Here is a 27690-nt window from a genome sequence, read left to right on the forward strand (position 1 = left end):
ACCAAACACGTTTAATATTTAGCTGGAATTTTTAAGTAGAAAACAGAACAGTGAAACATCGCTTCAGTATGGTTAATATTTTATTACATTAGGTTATTAAATATTCTTTTGGTATTTCACAAATATATGCAGTAAATATAAGGCTATTTATTATATATTGTCATACAAAAAATGGAACTTAGCTAAAAATTCTTCATAAATTATTTTTTTCCAATTTTTGTGTGATCATTATATCATTTCTATACATTTAGCACCATTTTGGATAAGTTGCTTATTGATTTCCAATAGTTGAGTAGAAATTTACATTTGTGGTGGGCGTTATTTTTTTATTGTTTCTACATGGTTGAAAAAAAACTCAATTACACTTTTGGATTGGCTTTTCATCATGAAGGAGGTGACTTCGATAAGTGGGAACATAGATACTGTGTATCTATTATGTGAAATTCATGAGACTACCCAGTTTTTGTTTCAAGGAAACACTTCATTACCTTCCAGGGTGTAGTTTGCCACGTCATCCTCTATTTTCTATGAACCAACACCCTGTTTGACCTCTTCCGATCATCTATCAATATTTCAAAAATTCAAAATGGGGCATTTCAAGTCTTCGAACGAAGCTTTGGGAAAATTATCGATTTTTATTTTCAAAACAGAAAAAACCTTGCATTGGAAACAAAAAAAAACAACTGTCATTGGGATATGATCATTTTTCCAATTTGAGAATCTTTGAACCCTAGTCTTAATGATTTCGCCACGAAAATTGATTTTATATGAAAGAAAGTGTTAAAGATTTGCTAAATACAATACGAGAAACTGACAGAAATTCGAGTGATCAAAACACAAACAAGAACATGGTCGCGGATCGCATGGCAAAACTGTTGGAGCATCACAACATTGAGGCCATTTACAAGCCAACAACGACAAAAGACAGTCTCTGAAATCGGCTGGTGTTCACAGGATTTCCTGTACCCGTGGCCCAGTTTACATCGGCACTACCAAACATATCATCAAAACCAGGAGATAAGAACACAGGCGGAGCTGCCTCTTCACGCAACCGGAGAAATCTACAGCTGCAAAACATCTTCAACCCAGCAACAGTACGGACTAATGAGAAGTGAGTATTTGTTTGGACACTTCGATATCGTCACCCCCACCATCAGCTCCACCGCCATCAGTCATCCCCACTAACTTCAATGATGATAAATACGAGTGAATACGTAGCTGGCCCTTCAGTCGTTACAGAAACTTCGAGGCTTAACATTTGTACCCGTAGTCAATGCACATATTTCTGATGATACCTGCCATTCGGCTACGGCCTACCAGCTTGGATTTCATTCTTCTCAATCATTTTGCCCTCATGAATACTATCAGTTTCTCTACAAAATTGTAATTCCTAATTATTTAGTTGCACAAAATATATGAGGTTGAATTGGGTTTTCTGTAAACCTGATATGATTATGCATGATGCAAACTATGTAGCTTGTTCCAACTCCTAAATCATGTGATAGTGACTTGATGACTCTCCTTGATTCACGAAACTTGTAGAAATACTACCTGATGTACATGGACACGATTTTCCATTGTTATAATTGAAAACGAACTAGATGAAGGTAATTATTGTCTTAATTGACTGAAATAACTTGTATAATCAGTTGAGCGGTACTCTGAAACACGACATACTCAAATAAGAGAAGTACAAGATATCCCTCTGTAAATTGGCCAAAAGTGTGCAATTTAGTGGCCAGCTCGCTCACCGGACTTAATCCGAATCACTTCTTTTATCGGGTTATCTATACATATATAGTATACTTCGTTTTGCTACGAGTCTGTTTTATGTTTGTGATGTAGTCCTAGTTCTGTTGAGAAAAATAAACCCCATTTATTACCTTTACTACAGGGGAAGAGGAAGAGAGGAAGAAGAAAGTAACCAAACCATCTGCTTCTTCGTTAGGTTATGAAGTGTCTCCGCTGAATCAAAAATGTACGTGAATGCAAACACGAAATATTCCAAGTATATTGAATATTTCTGAAGAAGACGAATGAGAATTACTTTTTATAAAAAAAAATAAATCCACACACGAGAAACAGTATTTTTCTTACAGATGTAAAGTTTCTTGAGGTTGGTCCTTTTGGCCTTTCATTTTAACTTATTATAGTTATAAATTTTCACTACATTTATTTATTATGAAACTGAAATCAATAATAATATCTATTACATTTTTCCATTTCACTCCCACGGGGAAAAATGGTATCACATACAAAATTCTAGATAAAAGCATTTCCATCGAAGAAAACAGTGACGGAAATTTAAAAATTTCATAATTTCAAACAATATCACATCTAAAAATAACAGCTTTTTATAAATATATAATAATTTTCTACAAAATATTTTCAAAAAGGTAAAATACAGTCCAAGGTTGTTATCAAAGTTTGGGAATATTCAAATACTTTTTCAAGAAAGCTGCAATTGATTTGAATATACAGTGTGACCCATTTTTAATGGAAACACCCCCCAAAAATTTGAAGTTGCAAACCGATTTTAATAATTTTGTTTTGAAATGTCAAGTAGTAAAAGGTCTACCTTGGGACAAAATTTGAAATGTTTATTAAAGTTTCAGGGCATACTACGATATTTTTTCTTAGTCGAAAATCGGGATTTTTTATTAGCGATTTTTTATTGAAAAAATCACTAGGCCACTGGATTCAGAGTGCCTCTAAACAGATGTGACCAAAATTTCATGAAAAAATATTCATTATTAACAAAATTATGACATCTCAAAAATTCGAAAACTCACACAGCTAACAGTCACAAAAAACACCCTATATCACAGATAGATATTCACCTTACAGTTCTTCGAATTATTTTGTGTCATGGCTGCAAGATTGAGCATAAGAGAGAAAATTGAAATTGTACGCATTTCGGGAGATGACTTTAGAAGTGCTAGAGAGGTTTGTAGAGTATTCAATGAGAGACATCCAGATCGTCCTCGTATTAGCTGCGGTACGAAATTTCCTAAAAAATATTTTATATACCGACGAAGCCACTTTCACTACAAATGGAGTAGTGTCATCACAGAATTGTCGCTATTGGTCAGCGGACAATCCTAACTGGGTGATAAACTGTAAAAGCCAGTATTCCCAAAAAATCAACGTCTGGTGTGGGATATTGAACGAACGAATTATTGGTCCTTTCTTTTTTGAGGAAAACATTAATGCGCAGAGGTTTCTAGAATTTTTAAACACAGAGTTTTGGGATGCTATTCACGAGCTGCCAATCAATGAACGATCAAATTTAATTGTCCAGTTAGATGGGTGTTCAGTTCATTATGCCAGAGCTGTGAGGCAATGGCTTAACGAACATTTTCCAAACCGATGGATAGGCCGTGGTAGTCCGTTTATAGAGTGGCCACCCAGATCTCCAGACCTCACAGTTTTGGACTTTTTTCTCTGGGAACTTCTCACACAAAAGGTTTACAAAAACCGCCCAAGAGATAGAAATGAAGTTTGTGCAAGAATTCGACAGGTGTGTGCAGATATTAGCCCTCAAGAACTAAGGAACGTAATCAGAAACATTCGTAAGCGCTACGTCACATGTATCGAAATACGTGGTGGATTAGTAGAGGCTACTAGAATATGAGTTAGAATTAATTGTTGCACTGAATCGAAGCATTTCAATAATTAGTTATTAGTTACGTTTATTTAAATTTTTTGCTTCATTGTTAGTTGAATTGTGTGAATGTAATTCCATTATTTTCATTAAAAATATTTACTGTATTTGTTTTTTTTTTCATCTGGCGGCACTTTATTGCTGAAATCATAAAAAAATGATATATTGTGACTGTTAGCTGTGTGAGTTTTCGAATTTTTGAGGTGTCATAACTTCGTTGATAATGAATATTTTTTCATTAAATTTTGGTCACACCTATTTAGAGGCACTCTGAATCCAGTGGCGTAGTGATTTTTCCAATAAAAGAATCGCTAATAAAAAATCCCGATTTTCGACTAAGAAAAAATATCGTAGTATGTCCTGAAACTTCAATAAACATTTCAAATTTTGTCCCAAGGTACACTTTTTAGTACTTGACATTTAAAAAAAAATATTAAAATCGATTTACAACTTCAAATTTTAGGGGGGTGTTTCTTTTAACAATGGGTCACACTGTATAATCATCAGAAAAGATGAATAAGGTTTCCAAATAATTTTTTAAAGCTTTTTACTGATTTCATTCTAATCAATTATATGTGAAATAAAAAAAAACTATTAGGACCTTGAAGACAATTAAAACGACAACCAATACCATATTTGTTAAAAATACATTCTAGATTGAAATAATACATACTGTAGGGAACCATGAGAATATAGTACTTACTATAAGTATTACATTATTCCAGCCATCTTTTAACTGAAAAATGATAATTCGAAAAATGTCTTCCGCACAGTTATTAAGGTAATAGTTGAAAAAAATACCAAAAAGTACAATGGAACATCTTATACTACTCATAATACTACCTACTTAGTGAAATTATCGACTGCGAAAAAACAAAAAGTTATTAACATATCAGGAAAGTTACCGAAAACAATTGAGAAGCAGGGTCCCATCATGGGTTGTAATAATATCAATAAACTTGAACACAATAAAGGCCACAGCTTCGCAGTTTATCAGTTGAAAATAGTTTCAAAAATATCTTGGAGGTAATACATGGTTGATAATTTCCTCTCTCTCCATAACTTGGCCCCATTTGGGTGTCAGAAACGTGTAAAAAGATTCACATATTTATGTACGGAATGATAAACATTCAGAAACGTTGCTCGCTGTAAAACTTCATGAACGACACATGGTGAAATGTTACTTTGAAGGTCGAGAATAAATATTGTTCTGAGAAATCAATGACAACATTTCAAGTAAATTTGCATTTGCAGTGTACAGGCACAGTTTATAATTGCTGTCACTTTAAGGGCCATATAACAGTTGGGATGAAAAGGAAAAACAGATTTTTTTTATATAATTTGTTTTCACTATTCAATATAGTCGATTTCGGAGGCAATAAAACCATCACAGCGGTCATACAATCTTTGATACCATTTTTACAGTATGTTGTGTCTTTAATTCCCAAAAGGCATCAGTTTTGACGATATCCTCTTCACCGGCGCTAAATTTTTTTCCAGCGAACATTCTCTTCAGGTCTAAAAACAGGAAAAAGTCGCTGAGGGCCAGATCTTGAGAATACGGTGGATGCAGAAACAATTCTTGATGAAACAGCACTTCAGGTGGGGCAATTTTTCCTCGATTTCGCCCTTCAACCACGTTGAGTCCACTCAGATGACAATCGTTTTGATTCTGGTGTGAAATGTTGGAGCCATGTTCCATCCATTATCACATATCGACGCATAAGTTTGGATTTTCCATGGTGGAACAGCTCAAACACAGTTCAGAATCGAGAATTCGTTGTTGTTTTCGGTCTATTGTGAGGTCGTACAACACCCACTTGGAACAGAGCTTCCGCATACCCAAATATTCATGCACGATACGTCCAACACGTTCCTTTGATATCTTCAGAGCCTCAGCTATCTCAATCAACTCATTATGCGGTCATCCAAAATCATTTTATGGACTTTTGTTATGTTTTCGTCTTTAACAGCATCTTTTGGGCGTCTTCGGTGCTCATTTCACATCGTTTAAACTTAGTAAACTACTTCTCGACGATTGATTTTTCCTGTTCAAAGTCCCAATAATGTTTATCATGCCAATCCTCACTCACTCAACTGTCCGCCGTATTGGTTGGTGGTTCAAACCACAGACTGAACGATTGATTTCCACTTGTTATCGTCCAACCAGTGTTAGGAATCACACAGCTGGTTAACGGAAAGAACATATTTCCAACACACACACATACACATTCATATTTGAGCCATGAATAAGTTGTGGAAGTACCAAACTTTATGGTATGGAATTAGATTAGGAGATGGGTCAATAAAAATCATAAAGAGTACTGAAAAAATAAACAAGGGAACACAGGGAAACCCTTCTTGAGAAAGTTGCCTGAAAAAATCGGTCCACAATAGTTGCAGCACTGGACACTGTCCATTTAGAGGAAATCCAAACAAAATAGAGTTGTATGACGAGAAATTAGGTACAGGCAATGCAGCAAAGCCATAGAGACAACTCGTCATATAGTATGTGAGTCACTGAATCACAGAAGACAAGCAATTCATGGATAAAGTAGATATGGCATTAGAATATGACAAGACTTCTTTAAAAGACCTGTACAAACTAGTATAAGACTGTGGAAGTGGGTGTTATGGAAACTTGAGAGGGGAAAACTTAATGAGGCTTTAGGGCTACAGCGAGACTTGAAAGAACCGAACAAGTCAGCCGGTTCACCAGCAACAAAGAGAACCTCATACCTACCAAACGACTGTTTTTGGCAACTCCCATCAAATAAGATTTCCGAAGTCCATTTACATATAAACCATCTAAATATTCGCTACAATTATACAAAACAGTCTCCCGAAGTATTATTCATCCAAATACCACTTGCAAAGATTACATTCGTGCTATTTTTTCTTCTTGGTCCTAGCGGGCTTGATGACAGGTGGCGGATCGTCCGCTGTCTGTTGAGCAACTGTAGGAACGGGCGCTGGCTTTCCATTGGCGGCCAGGTTGTTGTTGGGGAAGTCCCCATTATTGTTAACTAGCGTAATTTGAAGTCGTGGTACGGTCAGCGGCCTGATGAGGGATTTCACTACGGGGGAACGTTGGGACCGGATGGAAGCACTGGGGAGCTGGCGCAGAGCGCTGCCGACGTAAGCTGTGTGACGAGACGGGCGCTGGAGAAGGTGTCCGACTGGGGTCCGGAAGAAGTGCGGAAAACTTTTCTGAGTTTCGATTTTAGACCTAGAAAAAACAATAGAATAGTTATTTCCTGTGAGGTAGATGACAACAATGAGGTAGATGATTTGTATGCAGATCTTCACAGATGTGGAAGTTATTCCTGAAAAGTATGTATACAACGGATCAGCTAGATACGGTTCCCATCTCTCTCACACTCATCAGACCGTCCTCTGACTTTTAGACATACCGCTGCTGCGCGCGATAGCTTCTGATTGGTCGACTGGGTGATGGCTAAAGTGGAGGAGTGGGGGAGCTCTGAAGTGAGGCTAACCCTACTTATTCTGACTATTAAACATTTCCCAACCATTCAAACACTTAGGAGAAATAGAAACTTTTTGAGTATAGAAATGGTACTTGAACTTTACAATAATCTATAAATTTCAAGGGGTAGTTTTTAATAAGAGATTAGTTTTCAAGAGTAATGCTCTCTGGCTTTCACTTTTCCAGCTCTATATGGAAAATTGTGAGAAATTGCCTAAGGGAGAAAGAAGGCACTTGACTACTTCCTTCCTTCGTCAATGGGGAATGTTCCTCAATTTGGGTTATTACAGCAAATGTAAGTTTGAACAAAATAAAGTTGAGTTCAATTGATGAGTTTTTCAAATTCACTTCGAAAAGTATTCAAATTGATGTTTCAAATGTTGGGTTTCAATTTTTAAAGGGATTTGATATAGGCGCTATTGCGCCTATATCAAATACCAAGATATTCAAATACCTAGATATTCTACTTTAAAAAAGGAAAATTATCTCTATAAATCAACAATCAAGGCAAAATATAAATTATAGGTCAATACCACCTCCAGAAGCCACATAAACAACAGTTGTTTTGTTATTTATTTATATAGAGGAAGATAGGTTAGGTGCACAAAATATCATATGTCACAGAATGTCTCGGAACTCGGAACATAAATAAACAGGACAGCACGCATCTGAAATATGTCATCTTTGTTTGTCTCATACAGGTAGCAGTGTCATTGTCCTTTATTATTAGCTATAACCGATGTTGTCAAATGGTGAAATAGAAACATATCCCTCTAAATGTTGAATTCATTATTTCATTTCTCTTTTTAAAGTATTTAATTAATTTTTTAAAGAAAAAGGTTGAAATGATAAGTTTAAAATGTGTTGTTTTAGAGCTCTTTTATGAAAACTGCTCGATTTTCGTCAGGAGAAACATTCCCCATTGAGTCCACCACTGAAACGGAGGTAAATAATTCAATAAATTTTTTTGACTCGACCATTACTGAAATCAGCTTTGTTCGAGGTATGATACTCTGGAAGGATTTGATTTTTAATTATAGGTAGTGATCGACTTCGTGTTGATGTAGGATCCTACCTTTCACTGACGAGAGGCAAGTGTGCCCGTTTTAATAATTGAAAATCGATTCCGGCAGTTGTATCGCAAAAAGCATATGCAGGAATTACCTCTGTGAAGAATTCTGCACTGACACTTGTCGGATATAATCCAATGCCCTTTGTGGTATTCGCCAGGCGAGTAGTTGTTTTCTGATATGTGTCAGTCCATAAACCTGCAGTATAGGTTGATGGACTAACACCTGTACTTCTTTAGATAAGGGTCTTTGAATTCTCGTCTTGGATTACTGTAGGGCGATCATTCCGGGGCTCATCTTCGAGGCTAAAATCTCCGGAACAAAAATTCGCAAATTCACGTGGAACACCTCATTCATTGTAGCGCAACTTAAATTCGTTGAGAAAAATTAGGACAAAATGGTCTCACGACATCATACACCAATAAGCTACAAAATAATATGTTGTAGAAAAACATTTCTTTGACGAAGTTTATATTTTCAAATCCCCCCTTCTCTACTTATTTGTCTTGTACACGTTATTGCTCTTCGTGAACCATATTCGCAACCATTACCCCATCAAAACAAGTCTTAAAACAACATCAATTTCGTTCCACAAACCTAATGGAAGAAAAGTCCAGAAAAAAGGTAGAGCTTTCGTGACTCTTCAAATTAATGTGAAGAGCACTTATAATTATTGTTCTACTTTTCTCGAATACTTTTATTTGTTTCGACACGAAATTCCGTGATCCGTACTTGAAGTGGATTTGAACGGACGGGGTGGAAACTCCTTAAAGAAGTTGTCTCCTTGAAAGCACTGAAGAAGGCGTGATAGAAGGGTTAATATGTTTTGTAGGACTTTCGAGAAAATGTTAAAGAGTTAGTAAAAGTAGAGGCAGTTTCACTCGTTGTTCAGATAGTCCACATGCTGAGTTTCATTGTGCGCATTTACAATTTCATTCAAGTAACATTTTATTATGAAATTTTTACCGAATAGTTTACAAAACTGCAAAAGGTGTTTCGCTATACAGGCGTGTTGATACTGACTAAATTCTACCTAATTAGTAGAATAATATAACAATTTGATCACGTTCTTCTACTGAATTTAGGTATAAACTAGTCAAAAATCGGATAATTATGAAGAAAATTGAACAGTCTCATTACATACTTACTATTACATCCGTAAACAGATTCAATGAGCTAGAAAAGTTCAATTCTATTTATGCATCGAAGCCCTCAAATCTATTACTTTCTGAACTTTCCGAAAATTGAGTTTCAAACGTTTCCTTTCCAAATGAAACACATCATAATCATGGTTGAACGCAAGCCTCTCTGCCTAAAGATAGTTTTGAATGTGGAATTGGTTTTCAGATCAAAAAACTACTCATATGCTCCTTCATTCTGTGGTGAAATATTCTCTCCGCTTGACCAACATATAGTTTCAAGAAAAAACTACAGTTGAACTTATATACTCCTAATCCATCCAACACTTTAGTTTTGTCTTTATTGTTTTCAATCAATTTGCTTGAATTATCATTTGTTGTGTAAGCTAAACCCAAGTTTTTCAGTTTTGAAAAACGAGCAATGTTATTGTGGGTTCACCAAGTATGGACCTGGTAAATGACTTGTTTTTTTAAAAAGATGGAGTCGATAGAGTATCTACCTTGTAACTGTTGTTGACAACAATTTGTTTGATTCACCTCAGTTGTCCCTGGAAATTACTTTCTGGCAATGGATCAATGAATAGTCTATGTAACATTCATATTGAATGCTGCTACTTTAAGCTGATAGAGATGTGTTGAGAAATTGTGTATGATAATATCCATATAAGATGGTTTGTAGCAATATGCAGTCATTTTAATAATTGAATTATCTAAAGAAGTACAGGTGTTAGTCCATCAACCTATACAGCAGGTTTATGGACTGACACATATCAGAAAACAACTACTCGCCTGGCGAATACCACAAAGGGCATTGGATTATATCCGACAAGTGTCAGACCTAATAATGGAACACCTCTTCACTTGTCAACACCAGCAGAAGATAAACGATCTGAATATAACCGAAGACATAACCACGACCCTAAATAGTGAATGGAATAATGCTACAGAATACGTCAAACGAATCCATGTATTTTGATTTAATCTATTGTATGCTGATATAAACTGTATTTCAAATGTACCGCCGCTAATAATCCTATGTTGTTGATGTGGATTGAAATCTAAATAAATAAATTACAAAAAAAACTAAAAAACACGCTTTTCAAGAACATCGAACTAAAAAGTTAAAAATAACTTTTTTAAATAAGGTTGAAACAATAACGAACGGAAAATACTAGTTTTATTGTGAAAAAAGCGACGGACGCCTGATATACAAAAATATGACACAAAACGACCACGTTTTTTTCACGATAATTCTAGTATTTTTCTTTCGTTATTGTTTTAGGCTTGTTTAAAAAAATGTTTTTTTAACTTTTTAGTCCGATGTTCTTTAAAAGCTTGTTTTTTAGTTTTTTAAACTATATTTAATTTTCAATTTTTAGTCCGATTTATTGTCAAAAATAATTTTTTTCAAGTACTAGTCACTAGTATTATAAATCTTCAACAGACGGTGCACTAATGTAAAATTCCTCTCAAACAACATAATAAAGTTTGAGGTCTCAAATTCTATAGTAATACTGAGATGCAGTAAGTCTCCAACAGAGGGCGGACACTTGTAAAATTTCTCTCGAAGTAAAGAGAAAATTTGCAGTAATAATTTCAAAAAACAATTCAGTCTTGATGTTTTGATTTGAAGTCTCATTCAAAATATTAATGGACTAAGAATATGGAATAAAAATCTTTTGATTTGATATGTATTGTCAAGCACCTTAACTCTAATTTTTTGTTTTTTTGAAATATTTGAGTAACTGAATGTTTTAGGTGTACAATTTACGATAAAGTTTTCATTCTTGAAATCCATATTCTGGTTTGCTTCACAGTTTGCAATACAGATCCCGAGCTTGAGAGTTACAAACAAACATACATACAAACAAACATACATACATACAGGTTAAGCTTATATAAATCATGTAAAAAAAGTACGATTTCACCCTTTTAAAATCCTAAAAAAACTCAAAGTTCCTGTTAGAGTTCAACTTACCGTGAGATTGTTGTTGTGGAATTGTCGGCACCGGGATGAGCTTCCCCATTAGGACTCGTGCTCCCACGTCATTATCTCCACCCCAATTCCCGTAGGAAGTCGACCTTTCAAGTAGCCTCTGTCTAGCGTGCTTCTCGATGACGTCAGCGCAAACATATCGCCCACAAAATCGGGCCCACTGATCAGCCCGGAAACCTCGACCATTGTCACGCAAAGTCGGGTTAGCTCCTGGAACATAAGTAGGGTTATAGTTGAAAGGAATCGATTTCTCTTAGGGTTCTAGAGGGACACTCCACCACGATAATTATAAAGTGTTTCTTTCTGATCGATTCGGCAGTTACTTGATGAAGATCCACAGTAATTTCATAATCTACATCTTATAATTTGATCTTCACAAACTTTATTGAGGGTATTCTCAGCATGACGTTGCGTATTACGGAACGCACCTTGGAAATTGAACGTCAGGTTAGTTTGTCAAACTGACAGTATGTCATGAATATACCGTTTTCCGTTGATAAAAATGGGAAAAGATTATTACAAGATTTTGGGCATTCCAAAAAACGCATCCGACGACGAAATAAAAAAAGCCTACCGGAAACTAGCGCTGAAATATCACCCTGATAAAAATAAATCACCAGGAGCTGAAGAGAAGTTCAAAGAAGTCGCGGAAGCCTACGAAGTCCTGTCCGACAAGAAGAAACGGGATATTTTCGATGAGTTTGGAGAAGAAGGTTTGAAAGGAGGTATTCCTGGCGGAACAACGGGGGGGCAATTCGGCAACGGGACTTTCAGTTATACTTTTCACGGGGATCCCAGGGCTACTTTCGCTCAGTTTTTCGGAAACGTCAACCCGTTCCAAGACCTTTTCGGGATGGATGATCCTTTTCAAAATGCCGGTGGGGCTGTCGATGACCCATTCAGCCATTTCTTCCACATATCCAGTAACCATAGGAGTCCCAGCAATCAGCGGAATAGTAGGCAGCAAGATCCCCCTATTGAACATGACTTGTACATACCTTTGGAGGATATCATGACAGGTAATTATTATTATTTTAAACGGTGAGAGGCCCTGTTAGAAATCGTAGTTCATCCGTAAAGTAGTCCAACAACTGTTGATGCCAATGACAAATTCTGGTCCAATTGGATGAGGGACATCCCATTTTTAATCCGTATTCATTCACAGGTTGCACCAAACTCATGAAAATCAATCGCAAAGTCATAAGAAATGGTGTTCAAGTGAAAGAGGACAAGATGTTGGAGATCAATGTGAAGCCAGGTTGGAAAGCAGGAACCAAAGTGACTTTTCCAAAGGAAGGTGACCAGGGTCCGAATAAAATCCCTGCTGACGTGGTGTTCATTATTCGGGATAAACCGCATAAATTGTTCAGAAGAGAAGGTAAGATACTTATGAATCGCTTATTAGCATTGAGTTTTATTTTTGTAACCATGGAGCAAATGTACTTAGGATTCCTAAAGTTTCTTGCAAACTTCAACTATCCCTTGTACATTTTGTAATTCAAGTATTTCATACTTGAGCAGGATGGAAATTCAAATGAAATACCCAAATGCACCCACTGCAGATAGAAAACGACCCGTTTGCGATACAAAAATTTCAGTCAGAGCGAAGCATTTCGCACCGATAAGTTGTCAACACTAGCTGATTCATCTTCAAGTGTGACAGTTGACGTATCAAAACAGACAGCGGACGTATGAAAGTGCAATCTTCAGTTTCCATATCTTAACTCTGTTATGATATGTCAACTGTCACTTTCGATGTGTCAATTGTCAGTTCTAGTGCGTAAACTGTCGGTTGAAAGTTTCTTAAAGGGCAACAAAATAGGCAAAAATGTAATATGGTAATTTCAAAAGTCAAAAAATAAGATTTGGTTACTAAATAACGTATAATGATAGATAGATAGATGATAGATTATTAGTCCTTTGTGCTATATTATGTAGATGAGACAAGTCATATTTCACAGGTATAATATAAATGTGTAATATTATAAGATGTCATTTGAATAAAAAATAATGTGACACATATTGTAAAACAAACACATACATATTAAAATATAAGTAAAAAATAGAAATAGATAAATAAACAAAATGTCACGATATATACGTCACAATGACAGTGATCTGTCACAATGACAGTGAAAACTTGAGGTGGCAGTATCTTTATTTCGCATGGCAATATATTATAGAAACGGATACCAGCAAACATAGGAGACTTTTTATACTTTGCATGATGGTGTTTTTGGTTTTGGGTGATGAGCATATGGTTATTCCTAATATGATAATTATGTAGTATATGTAGTATATGATAGTTGTCTTCTATTTCCAAGGATATACGTCAATGTTTTTAGAATGAACAAACAGGCAACACTTAGTATTTTATTTTGACGAAAAATCTCTTTACATGACGTTCTGTAATCTAGATTCAAAATTAGCCTCAGTAATGCTTTCTGTTTTATGAAAATTCTGTCCACCTCAGTTGCTAAACCCCAGACAGCAATGTTGTTGTAAATAATGGTTCGAAACTGAAAAGCGAAATAAACTGATATCAGCGCCTCAATATCTAATTTATTCTCAAGGGATTTAATGAGATAATACGATTGGTTCAATTTCTTGGATATGAACTCTATATGTTCTTGCCAAGTGAAATGTGAGTCCATTATTGTTCCTAAGAATTTTGTTGAGCTTGTTAATGCCAAGAATTCATTCCGGAAAATGAAATTGAAATCATGTAGGCTTCGAGATGAATTTGCAAATTCCATGCAGACAGTTTTTCTCAGTCTATTCCTGTAACACCAGTCATCAAATTCGTGTAGGACTGAGTTTACAAGGTTATACATTTCTTCCATTGTTTTACTTGAAAGAATAATGGAAATGTCGTCTGCGTAAAGGTATATCGCACCATTACTTATATTATTAGGTAGGTCATTCATATATAATAGAAAAATTAGTGCACTGAGTACACTACCTTGAGGTGTCCCATTTGTTACAAGGAATTTATCGGACATTATATCATTCTGTTTCACCTGGAAATATCTATTTGTTATCTTACATATTATATTACATTTCACTATTGGTGTAAAAAGTATATATCCGACTGAGCAATCACAAACTGTGCTGGGATGATGGAAGAACTGGGCGTCAGCTCCCATGTGGTTTTTGATGGTTCAACACGCTCGAGAAGTGGTTGCCCTAAGATTTGAACGATCAACAGAAATTGGCAGGTTTGGAAGTCTGTCCTTCTTTGCTTTTGCGTAACCAAAACGATCCTTTTTTGGATCGGATGACGTGTGATAAGTAGATCCTCTACGACATGAGACGTTTAGAATAGTAGTTGGACAACGTTGAGCCACACAGGCACTTTCCAAAGACTAAAACCCATCAAAAAAGTCCATGGGTACTATTTTGTGGTCAGCGGCTGGTATTATTCACTATAACTTTCTGCAACCGAGCCAAACCAACACAGCAGAGTCAACAGAAGAGCTCCGATCCTGCTACACAACGGCCATCAGCACGTTTCGGATATTACCGTCGGAAAATTAAACGACCTCTTGCCAACCGACTACCATATTTTCAAGTATTTCGAAAATTTCCTTCCCAGTAGAACCTTAGCCAATCGGAACCAGGCAAAATGGCTTTCTACCGCTTCATCGAATTCCAAGCATAGAAATATTATGCTGACGGAAATGGCGCCTAGATAGACCGCCCCCCCTCCTCCACCTTTGCCATCACACAGTCGACCAATCAGAAGCTACCAAGCGCGGCAGCGGTAAATTCAAATTGTTCTCACTTCAACAAGACTAACTAGTCTACTCAGTTTGTTACGTTGGCAAAAGTGTAGTGAGATAATACAGTTGAAAGTAGACTTATAATAAGTAATAGTTTGAAAGAACTAAGAAAACACACGGTTTAATAACAACACGAAATGAAAAATAATTTGCAACTGATTTAAGATGGCGTTCAACATCGATAATAAGTCTTATGGGTTGATGCAACTAATGGCTTTTAAGTTTGAAATCAGAATAAATCTATTCACAAGAAAAATGATTATGTTGTATAAAAGTGTGAGGTTCCAATCTGGGAAACAGCTCCTAACCAAGTATTCATAACAACCTAAGCTAACCTAACGCTTTTCATCAATAAAATAATTTTTTTGCAAATAGACGTATTCCAAAAGTGTTGTAATCAATAAAAATCGAGAAGACTTTTGAAACAATTCAGTATTTTCACATTTGACGATTTGTACACGTTCATATATTTTCGAACACAGTATTAATTTGAATTATTCTATATTAAGCAGCCAATGTTTCTTGGGAAGAGTTGAAAAAATCAACATGAATCGCCTAAGAGCGTGGAAGGATTTTCCTGCGATACTTGTACGTTCCCTTAGAAAACAGATCAGTTCTTTAATAATATTTTGTTCCAAATTTGCGAACCCTTCACAAACTCCCGTTGATATCTCACCGCCCATTGCAGGTAGCGACATCAAGTACACCGCCAAAATATCTCTACGAGAAGCCCTGTGCGGTTGCACAGTTACCGTTCCACTTCTGGAAGGCGGGTCCATCTCCCTGGATTACTCTCGAGAAGTCGTCACACCCGAGACCGCGAAGAGGATTCCCGGCAGGGGATTACCCTTGCCGAAAGAGCCGTCACAGCGCGGGGATCTGATCGTAAACTTCGAGATTCGCTTTCCGGATCGGATTCCAGAAAAAACCAAGAGGATGTTGGCAGAAGTTCTGCCATGAATAGGCGAGTGGTTGAGTGCTGTTTGAGTCCGGATGCGATGGAATATGGATAGGTTTGAGGAAAGTTCGTTTTAGACTTGAAAAACAAGTTTTGTGTTGACTCTAATGGTTACTAGTAAGGCATTTCGTGGAAATTATAACATTAATATTATGTGTAAGGCAGAAAATTATATAAATAGTTTCTTTACTGATAGTTCAATCGAATACAACTTCTTCGATTTCTTCATTGAAGTACATTTCCAAGACCAAGATAACTGCATGCATAGGAGCTGACCTAGTCCACTTTCTATCACAAGTGGAACCATTTTGGTGAAATCTCTTCTCTTGACATCAGTAAATACTGTGCTATTTTTGTTTGTGCTAGGTAAGGGTCTTTCAATAAGCGCTTCCTTTCTTGAAAGTCAAATAAAACAAAATGTGTGCAAGATATCATCGAAATTTTGCATTCGTTTGAAAGACTGCTCACGGCTTCTCCCTGACTCGGAATTTAACCGATGGCATGGGTTATGTTGGTTTTGGGGCCGCTGTGTTTGGTAGCTCATTCACATATTTCTGCGACTTGAGGAAACTCCACAAGAAGAATTCTAACGGCATCAAATCGAACGTACTCGGCTATTGAAACCAAATGTTGTTGGTGTCTAAATCATCCAATTCAGGCCGAAAGAAGTTGGTAATCATAGACTTATAGTGCTTGTAGTTGACAGTTATGGCCTGGCCAATGTCGTTCTCAAAGAAATACTGACCACCAACCCAAACTCCACACCAAAGGGTGACTTTTTTGGGATGCATTGGACGTTCATTTATAACAAGACATGTTAATATTATTAACAAGCATGTTACAGTTTATATCTGCATATATACACACAATAAACATACATATATACATACATACACATATACATGAATACAATACTAATTTATCAACTAGAAACACCTGAAGCGAGTAAACGAAAAATAAAATAAAGTAAATATTTAGGAGAGTTAAGCAAAAAATGAAGTGGAACACTTGTGTGCAGGAGAGTAATTGAAAAAAAACCATAAGTCAGATATAGAACTAACAAGTAAATACATAGTTCAGGTGTATTACAAAAAAACATAATTCAGCAGTAATACAGTAGTAGTATTAAGCTCACATGGTAGAATAACTTTTAATTTGGGCTCATGTATTTTGATTACAGTGTAAAAGTTTTTTAACGTGGTTCTTAACTTGACCAATAGGTTCATAATAAATGTCGAGATTTTCACAGAGTTGATTGTAAAGTTTGCTCATTGCAACAACTGGTGACTCGAGTAATATGTTTGTTCTAGAATTTGGTAGATAAAAAGTCAGTTCATTTCTAGAATTGAGTCGTGGAACATGAAAGTTGAAGTGGGAGAGTAGTTCGGGACAGTCAATCAGATTATTCACTAGTTTATAAATGAAAATTATAGAGTAGTGGGTTCTTCGGTTTTGAAGGGATAATAGATTAAATTTATTCAGTAGTATTCTGTTGTCGATGCCTTGTTCAGGGTAAACTCCTTCTAGCTTGTAACTAATATAGTTCATGAAACCTCTTTGTATAGACTCGATTTTGTTTATGTGAACTTTGTATATGGGTGACCATATAAGGGAGGCATATTCCAGCCGAGATTTGACGTATGCATTGAAAAAAGTTAAAAAACTGTGTCTGCTACGAAAGTTCTTACAATTACGATAAATGAGCCCTAGCATCCGTTTGGCTGAGCATTTTATTATGTCATAGTGGATGGAGAAACTTAGTTTAGGGTCAAATGTGACACCAAGATCCCTTTGATGAGTGATTATTTGAAGAGGTGTCTTATTTATGCACTAATCATGAGAAATAACATGTTAAAGGGTGTATTTTGAGTATTTACATTTGTTTGTATTGAGGGGAAGATTAGTTTCGGTACACCAAATGTACAAAAAGTCAAGGCATTTTTGTAAGATCAAGCAGTCCTCCTGTGATGTAATGGGCCAAAAGATTTTCATATCATCTGCCAAGAGTAAGAAATTGCTAGAGAGAGTATTTTCTATGTCGTTAATGAAGAGTGAAAATAAAAGAGGGGCTGAATTGCTTCCTTGAGGGGTACCACTGGTTGCAAAACGGACAAACCCAAAAAGAGTATTTACAAATGATGAGGTGAAAATAACAATAAATGATTTGATTTTTATGAATAATATGCAATATCGTGTTATGAACAATTACCAATCAACTGCAGTGCAGATTACAATAATTAGATTTGAAAATGGTGATTGTATGAACGTTTGAGAGACATGATAAAGGTTGAAAGGGAATACTAGCTTTACTTTGATTTGTTTAAAATGAATATAATCCTTAATTAATCAAAAGTTGCTTCAATTTTATATAGTTGTTGCAATCGGAGTCAATCAGAAATTTTGACTTGTCTCTCAAAAGTTTGAAAGTCAAGCAGTCAAGATCATTACGGTACATTTTCCATTCTTTATGACATATTTTCCTTTCCCTGATAGTCATTATAGTATGTGCATTAAATCAATTGGGGAATTAAGATTTATGTTTAGCGTATTTCGTTACATATTTTGTTATAATCATATCTATGATAGAAACACTGTCCTCAGTGTTTAAGGAAAAAATTCGCGATCCCAATAAAATACCCCAATTTTCCTGCGGACGAGACAAAGTCATCTTTGTTGAAGTTATAAGAAGGTTTTTCTTGACAGATAAGGCTAATTGAAGCAGGTAAATGTAAAATCGACTGCCTCCGATTCGTCTGCACACTCTCACAGAAAGCGGTAATGTTTTCGGCAGATCTTGCGTTTAGTCGATGTACGGGTGCTGATCGATTGTTTACTGAACCAGTGGACTTAAATTTATCCACCTCATTGTGAATAGTCCTCTTACTTTTTTTCTCACACAAAATCTATTGCTACGCATTAGAATGATCCGAACTACTGGGCGTGTTATTATGACCCGAATTCGCGCTTCTTAAACACAATATAGAAAAGTTACCATAATTCAGCTCATACTCAAAACAACATCAATTCTGAAGCAGTACAAAGTTTGCCGGGTCAGCTAAAAATAAGGGAATTATCATTTTTTATCGAAAAATATTCTTCAATTCCCCTCCAGTAGTCTCCCACTTGTATCAGCGTTTTTTTCAACGCTTTATTTTTTATCTCCTTAGTCAAAATCTTTTCAACTCTTTTCAAAATCACCCCGTTTCAACTCACCCCTTTTTTTGACGTAGAATCAGATACATGTGGATGAAAAGTTATGTGAGAAATTTTCAATTTAAAAATAGGTATACCTACATGATACTATATAAAAGTTTGAGCAATAAAAGCCCGACAAACACTTATTTTCAAAGGTCATAGGTCCATGTCCATTCAGAATTTCGCAATCCAACTCCCCTAATGGAAAGCTAGGATTTTCCAGAGCATTCGTAATGTATGTACCTACATGAATATTTTATTGAAACCGAACAAATGCCAGTCAATATCTCTATTCGCCGGATAATGTGAAAATAATGAACATAAAATGTAATAGTTCATTACTTATTCTATTGGTGCACAGAATAAACTTTAATGTTTAGCTTTCATTGTATATTTTTCCACGTGCAAACATTATAAAATATAGTTAGGTCTTAGCTAGTAGTTGCAATATATTACTAAAGATCTTGAATTGTAAATATCCATGACAAATGTTCCATAAAAATTCCACCATCATTAACAAATTGATTAATTCATTTTTTGATGTTTCTGTTAATAACAAAAAAGAACAACATTCTTGTGCAATTCGCTATCAGCTGATTTTAAAATACAATTTTTGTCCGCCTACAACATTTTTTCTTCAGGCAATTTTCCAAAAGAATGAAATTGAAATTGATTAATAATCAATTTGAACATACTAAATGCTATCAAAATCGTATACATTCAAACCGAGAGAGTAGATTTAACATTTACTGACCCTTGATACGCGGGCTTAATGCACAGATAAATGCACTATGATTATAAATTATAAAAAATATGTTTTAGTGTGATTTTCCTTTTTTTGCAGAAAGCTGCCCACTTTCACATTCTAAATCATCACTGTCAGACATATTTCATTTTAAATTATATTTTAAAATTATTTATTCACACTATTTTGGCGTAACGCCCAACCAGTGTGAAGAGAATCGCACAGTCGCTTGAGAATAGCGACCCGTCGCCACGGCATGCATCGCCACGCCAGAAATCAGTTTTACGTGAGGCTATAGCTGATGCTTCACGTTGAAATGTCGTTTGGAAAAAAATTGCCAGTATCATTTATGAACATGTATGTGAACATTTCATTGAGATAAGCAGAAACGTAGTTGGAAGTTTCATTGTCAATCTGTTTCTTGTATAGTTCAAGTAAACGATATAGTGCAACCTATCTCCAACAGCTCCCCTTTAATAATATAGTTAGAGAGTTAACTAATTTCGTTATTCAATAATCATTTCTGATTATGTAAGAATCACAATAACTATATAATATTTATATAATAAAAATATATATAATAAATATTTCTTTCATATAGGTGAATGGAAAAGTAGGGATTCAAATAACAGGATGATAAATGAAAATACTTCTTACTCACATATATATACAATAGATTGTTTCAAAAACACTTAACTGACTTTCTTCGAAAGCTTCTGATAATTCCTCTTCCATATTCTCTGTTTCACTATCACTGTCGTCATTTAAATCAATAATGTAATTATTTCCACCGTTAATATGGAAGCGTCCAATTTCTATATAGTCTTTTTCAAATAAAATAACTTTTTTAATCCTTTTCTGCCAGTCTTCTTCGGTAATTTCTTCTTTAATTAGCTCTATTATCGTCTTATCAAATTTTGGAAAATTATTTTTACGCCTGATGCTTTCTTTCAATTTTCCCCAAATGGGATTGAGGACACAAAAATAGGGGGAAGTCTCAGTACGGTGTGTCCATACTTTCCAGCAATACTCTCAGGGGCATACACTTTTTCAAATGTTTTTCTCTCTAAAACTTCAAGTAGTTGGTTTTTGGTATAGTAATCTTCAAAATACAAATTGTTATTCTTTGAAAAACTTTGTATTTCATCTCTCCTCGAATTTCCGTCGGTACTTTGATGAGCTGTCGCCAATGATAGGAAGCGTTGTCAATAAATATTACACTATTTCCATCCAAATTTGGGATCAACGTATTTTCAAACCATTTCTCGAAAATATTAGCTTCCATGTTCTAATAATATTCAACATTGCAATCCTCAAGTTTTTTCCACATAATATCAAAGAATTCGGAACCCATCCTTCACTTCCTCCACAATGCACAATGATTAGTCGCGATCCTTTATTTGCAGGCATGTTAGGCGTACACATTCTCAAACCATTAGTCCATCCTTTCGTAACTGTGTCGTGAATGTCATAGCAAGTTTCGTCCAAATAGAAAATTTGCCGTTGTTCTTTTGTATATTTAGTTATTTTTTCTAAGTATACAATTACACAATTCCACTATTCTTCTGATTTCCATAACTACTTGACGTTTGTTTATCATTTTTAACGTGAATCCTAGTTTCTTTATCAAATTCTGAAAAGTTTTGTCACAGCAGCTCAATTACTTCCTTATGATTTCAGTTGTAGGAATCTCATTGCTTTTTTAACAGTCGTATATTGTTTTTATCAATGATTTTATTAGATGAAAATCTAAAGGTTTTGGTAACCCTGTATGACATCGCGTCTTGCGTCCATAAGGTTTGTTTTTAACTATTTTACGTACATTTGAGAAAGGAATTTCGATCAAATCTGATGTTGCTTGTAACAGTTTGTTTCCCTCGAAACCAATCTTGAGATGTAGATTCTTATATACATTGAAACATAATCTCTGTTTTTCGATATTCAAATGCATCCGAATGTTATTCACTGATATCTCTTTTTCGCATTGCTCACCATCGCTATTGAAATCACTTCACTGGAAAAAGTCTGCGTCGTTATCACACTTGTTATTACTATTAATACTTGTCCGAGGACGCCACATTTCAGATAACAAACATTTTCAGTAATTATAACTGCGCCAATATCGAGTTTCAACACTCAAATCGCGATCAGTTCCTGAACACGACGCCGATAACCATCTCCGCATTCCCGATTTCTCTTCGTCACCGAAACATGACTTCAAATTTAATTTTATGTCTCTTCAGTCTATCATAAAACTCGGTTATTGAGAAGCATCCAATACGAACCGCCAAGTCTACAGTCCACATTTACTATTTTGCTGCCGGTTCATTTCTATGTATTGGTTTTTTTGGCCTTCGAGAGTGCACAATATCGTTTACTTCGACTATAACAACTGATGAATTGCATGTGATGGTTCATATGAGCAAAACCTGCCAGTGTAGACAAAGAATTCTAAAATAACTCACCTGCAAAGAGCAAGAGTTTGGCACATTTATTTCTTCCTTGTAGGGCAGCCTTCATTAGCGGAGTGAACCCCAAATTGTTTCTGGCGTCTATTTCTATTCCCCGACAGCGACTTAACATGCAATTCAGACATTCAATCTGACCTGGAACAAACGACAGTTTTTAATAGAGTAATGATTTCAAACGAGTATGAACAAGTTTAATTATTCAATTATTACGGTTATTTATAGACAACTAGAGCGGACGTGCTCATCATTATGTTTCACCATATTTATAAATGAAACATCATTTATATTGAAATATGTGTATTTGATGGGATGAATAAATGATATATACCGTTTTTGACAAATATTGGATTTCGATTATAGTGACGATCGAATGCTTTATTTATTATAAATGCACCTAACTGCAAAACTAATCAGCTTCCAATAAGTTTCCTAGTCAAAATACAATTGTTCACCACTTCGTAGACACCTCATATTGATTTCAAATTGTTTGAATTTTGATTTGACTGACACTTTCACAAAAATGTTTTTTATCCAATCCTTCTCTTGAGTCAGGGAACTGGAATAAGTTCTATTCAGGTCGAGAAAATCAGTGGTTTTTTTGGCTCAACCACCTCCATTTCGAGTAATATAAAAAAGAAACGTTCCCAGCAAGTGGCCATCGATGAATAGAATAATTTTACCGTTAAGGCTGGTGTTCCCCAGGGATCCATATTGCGCCCAACCCTTTTTTATCGCATATCAACGACTCATTTGAAGAAAACAAGAATCCAAATAATATTTCCGAATCCATTTTGAAATTGGCTCCTGGCATAAGGATTTTGGAAAAGTCTAAATGGAGTCTTCTGGGTGCTCCTCTCTCTAAAGATCCACTTTCAGAACATCTTCGAGAAAAACGGGAATCACCCAAATTGCTGACCACCAGATTGAATGAACTTCCAAAACACATTGCATTCTTTCTTTTGAAAAATTGTTTGGCGATTCCAAAACTCATGTACGCCCTCAGATGTTCCCCCACTTGGTCAAGTCAGTTAGAGCTTGACGAATTTGATAATTTACCTCACCACACGACGGAAAATGTTACAAACAATCATTTCAATAATGATTCATGGCTCCAAGCAACTCTTCCTGTAAACCTTGGCGGATTAGGGCTACGTTCGGCTTCTTCCTTAGCTTTACCAGGTTTTCTCTCATCAGTCAATAGTGTTTCCGATATTATCGATTCCATCCTTCCCTCCATATTTATCAATATCAAAGATGTTTTTTATTCTGAAGGTGAAGGTGAAGCAAGAGCCGAATCGATTCCTCTACGAAACCTTTCTTCACTTGGAAGGATCGATCGCAGCTTGAGAAATGGTTCTTATGGAGATTCTGTGAAACATGTTCTTCCTTACTAATCAGTAGATATTTGTCCTGAAAATCTAGAGAAGAAAATTGGATTGGATAATTTAGGAAACACTTGCTACATGAATAACATTTTACAAGTGTTGTTCATGACGAAGAATTTCAAGAACGAAGTTCTAATGATGAACGAAAATGGGAATGTTTCCTACTCATTCATCAAACTCAAACACCTGTTCATGCAGCTGCAGTTTCGTAAGAAGGTATCATCTTCCCCTCCAACCGATTTCCTGGAGTCTTTGAAGTCCACTAGATACTCGTTAGGACAACAAGAGGATTGTTCCGAATTCTTGGGGTTCTTGTTGAATACTCTTCGTGAGCAAAATCAATACTCCTGACCGCTCTGGACTGAATGGTTCCGTACAGCCCATCTCGTCTTGTGTTTGTAAATCTTTTGCTGGAAAAATCCTCACTTGTTTACTTTGTGGTAAATGTTCAAAAAGTACCGAAAACTTATGTGAATTCCTGGAACTTCATCTAGCTTTTCCTAATACGACTAATAACCAGTCCGTGCAAAGCTTATTGTTGAATCATCTGAAAATGGAATTTTTAACAGGTGATGATCGACTATATTGTCAAACATGCGTCAAACTAACTGACTGTTATAAGGAAACAAGTATAGCTGAGGCACCAGTCAATCTGATAATAACACTGATGATTTTCAAACAAGACTCAACCTCTAACGGAAGCAAGAAACTCTTTGGAAGGTTCGAAATAGATGAACATTTCAACCTAGCAGACCACTATTATAATATTCATGCAGTTATTGTTCACTGTGGTTCTGGCGTTGAATTTGGTTATTATTACGCCTTGGTCAAAGAAGAAACGGACTGGTTTAAGTTTGACGATAGTCGTGTCACGAAGTGTTCTGGCGATGCATTGAATTTATTGGAGCCTCTGGAGACACCCTACATTTTGTTTTATGAGAGAAAGGACATTGTTGGATCAAGATCTTCAGATGATGTGGTGCTGCAGGTTTTTCCGGGTTTTCCTGCAGCTGAAAAAGCAAATGCGCCACTGGAATCAATGAATTCGCCCCGGAGCTCCAATTAATTTTTATTGTTGTTTTTATTTTATTTTTATCGTTGTTTTAATAAAATCATATAAAACCAAAAAAAAAATCCAATATATTGCATTGCTGATGACAGCACACTTGTCTCGTCATTCCATTTGGATTCCAGGACATCAGCTGCGGATGACTATCTTCATCAGCAGTGCCTTAAGAATTTTTCTGTAATGCTTGTGTTCTGTCAGAAAAAAGGAACTATCAATCTGATATAAACCGATTTCTGGTTCTTACTGTAAAAAAATCAATATTCATTCACTGAAATTATTCATATTTTCTTTTTTTTTATGTTGGTTTCGAAAAAATTTAGGTCAATTGACCTAAACCCAGAATTACCCTACAATTTCCACCATCAATTTATCCGATCGGATTATTTCCTAGTAAACCGAGCTGAGAAATGGGATTCCATTTATTGACTATCCTAAAAAGTCATTTGCAGCAACTTCTTGTTGGCCTATATTTGACATGAAACAAAATTGTTGGGGAAATTGACAAACGGAAGTTTCTTTATTCTCATTTTTCCAGTTTTGAGTGTTTCAGTTAATAAAGTGGTTAAAAGCGGACATCTGCCAACCACTGACAAATGAACTATCGTTAAAAAAAGGCCTTTGATATTATTTTCAGGCATTCAATTATAAGTTATAATATTTCATACAACTGAAACATTTCTGGCGAAATAATTAGGACGGTGTAATTTTGACTAATTGAATAAATTCATATTGAAAGTGGAAGGAGATAAATAATCAGGACTAATTATGAAAAACTAATTTGTCGATGAAATTAAAAAAAAAACTGGAAGCGACACAATTTCCATCATCATCCAATTGAAATTCCATGGCTCATTAAGTATACGTCAACATCGTTAGGGTATTGATGTTTGGGATGAAATTTTCAGAGGATGTGGTAAAAAATGAAATTTAGTCACGTGAATAAAAGTGGCGCCATATCATTCGCTTGACTGGAATACAATTTTCAGAGGCCATCATACCCAGTTGTAACAAAAAAATAATGTATATTGTTTAGAGTCATCTGCGAATATTGATTCAAATAAACAGTACGTAATTTTAGCTGATCGCACTGTGACTATCTCGAAAACGGTAAGACCTACAAGATCCTTCAGATCGGACAAGGGCTTCCTGTTCGCCATGTTCGCCAAAAATGGGAATTGTCAAATTTCGTTTTTTGGCTCTTTCGCCTCCATTTCGAATTATATAAAAAAAGGCGAAGGAACCATTATACTGATGTTTATTTGTCTTTTTCATCTTTGTTGATTAATTTATTTTAAAAGTCTTAAAAAACTCATTTTTCAACGTAGATTTTTTGAATCAAATTCAAAATTGATATTTCTGGATGAAACACGATAAAAACTCTTAAAAAACAGGTGTCACAAAATTTTGTAAGGATATTTTTTGAAATTCAACACTGTTACTCGATATATATGAAATAGACGTGTTCCAAATGTTTGTCACAGAAAATAATTGGGCTAATGAAATGGATGTTTGTGAAAATCGGTATACAAAAAGTTCTAAAGGATTTCATTCAACTCAATTCTTTTTGAAACACAAGAAAATCTTCGAAGTATCAAATGCTCACAAACAATTTGTTTTCTTTTTGCGATATCTTTAATTTATTATCTACAAAAAATATCAGATATTCCAGTAATGAGCTTTTCTTCGAAAATTATATTCTTAATGCAAGGCAAAGTTTCTGCTAACGAATAGTGACTTTCATCCACAACAATGAAATAAATCAAATATCTATTCAACCACAAGTATGATACTAGAACGGAAAGAAATCATGTGAATGTAACAACTCGTGGTAAAAGTATTGAACAACGTTCTGCGGAGTTCCTAGCTCCTAAAATATTCAACATTATGCTTAATTTTTTGAAAATCAAATAGATACACAGTACTGGCAGAAAAACCTTTGAAGACCTCTTAAACTTGACATTTTTGCAACAGGCAAGATAATAATAAAGCTAGCTATTTCGAATATGACCATTCATCTGTCATAGTCAGGCCCTGAATATGACTTACAAGTAAAAATGTGACCAATCAACAAATTATGATTACCTACTAAAACTCTTACCGTTTACCTGTTAATGACCATTGACTCAGTCCATTACTTGCTATACTATACTTCCATTATAAATATTTCAGTATTTTAGCTGTTAACCATATTGTGATTTTTGTTTTATATACATAAGCATGTTAAAAATCATTTCACACGTTAATGAGTTTTCAATAATAAAATATCGATGCATTGTGTTGTTTATGCACGGTCCCGCACAAGCTTTATAGCTTCAGTGATGTACTTGGCGCCACATTCCTTTTCAACGAGCATTCTCTTGAGGTCTGAGAGCAGGACAAAGTCTCTGGGGGTCAGATCCGGAGAATACGATGGATGCGGAAACAATTCTTAGCCCAATTCTAGCAATTTCACCAGCGTTTTCATTAATTTCTGACACGGTGCATTTTCTTGATGAAAGTGCACTTATTTTTTCTACAAATGATGCTGTTTCTCCGCTATTTCGTTCTTCAGTCCCTCCAATAATGATATGTAATTGCATTATTGGAGTCTTTGTACGCTTTGGAGTCGGTTCACCACGTGCAATCACTCAGACAACTACGAAACGTGTACATGTAATTTTTGAAGGTTAGGTTTAACAAGGAATCATATATATTCAATTCTAACAGCGACTATTGTGTATTTCAGCTCA

The 27690-nt window shown here is 35.4% G+C and overlaps 2 protein-coding genes across 2 annotated transcripts in view; one reads left to right on the plus strand and one right to left on the minus strand.

Annotated features, from left to right (window-relative positions):
• Nucleotides 1-67: 67 nt before the first annotated feature.
• LOC111517335 (uncharacterized) overlaps nucleotides 68-27690 on the minus strand; it is an 88801-nt gene continuing 61178 nt past the window's right edge. Inside the window, 4 exon segments of the mRNA XM_023173451.2 lie at nucleotides 68-6744; nucleotides 6747-6893; nucleotides 11339-11566; nucleotides 22502-22642. Coding sequence (XP_023029219.2) covers nucleotides 6554-6744; nucleotides 6747-6893; nucleotides 11339-11566; nucleotides 22502-22642 — 707 coding nt within the window. The 3' untranslated portion in view covers nucleotides 68-6553.
• Nucleotides 11798-16285, plus strand: LOC111517331 (dnaJ protein homolog 1). The gene is made up of 3 exons (XM_023173444.2): nucleotides 11798-12375; nucleotides 12522-12734; nucleotides 15827-16285. The coding sequence occupies exons 1-3, from the start codon at nucleotides 11859-11861 to the stop codon at nucleotides 16096-16098; spliced, it is 1002 nt and encodes a 333-aa protein (XP_023029212.2). The 5' UTR covers nucleotides 11798-11858; the 3' UTR covers nucleotides 16099-16285.

This window comes from Leptinotarsa decemlineata, unplaced genomic scaffold, assembly GCF_025532065.1.
Source record: "Leptinotarsa decemlineata unplaced genomic scaffold, Ldec_3_MD MMD2_tig00001719_RagTag_RagTag, whole genome shotgun sequence".
Classification (NCBI taxonomy): Eukaryota; Metazoa; Arthropoda; class Insecta; order Coleoptera; family Chrysomelidae; genus Leptinotarsa; species Leptinotarsa decemlineata.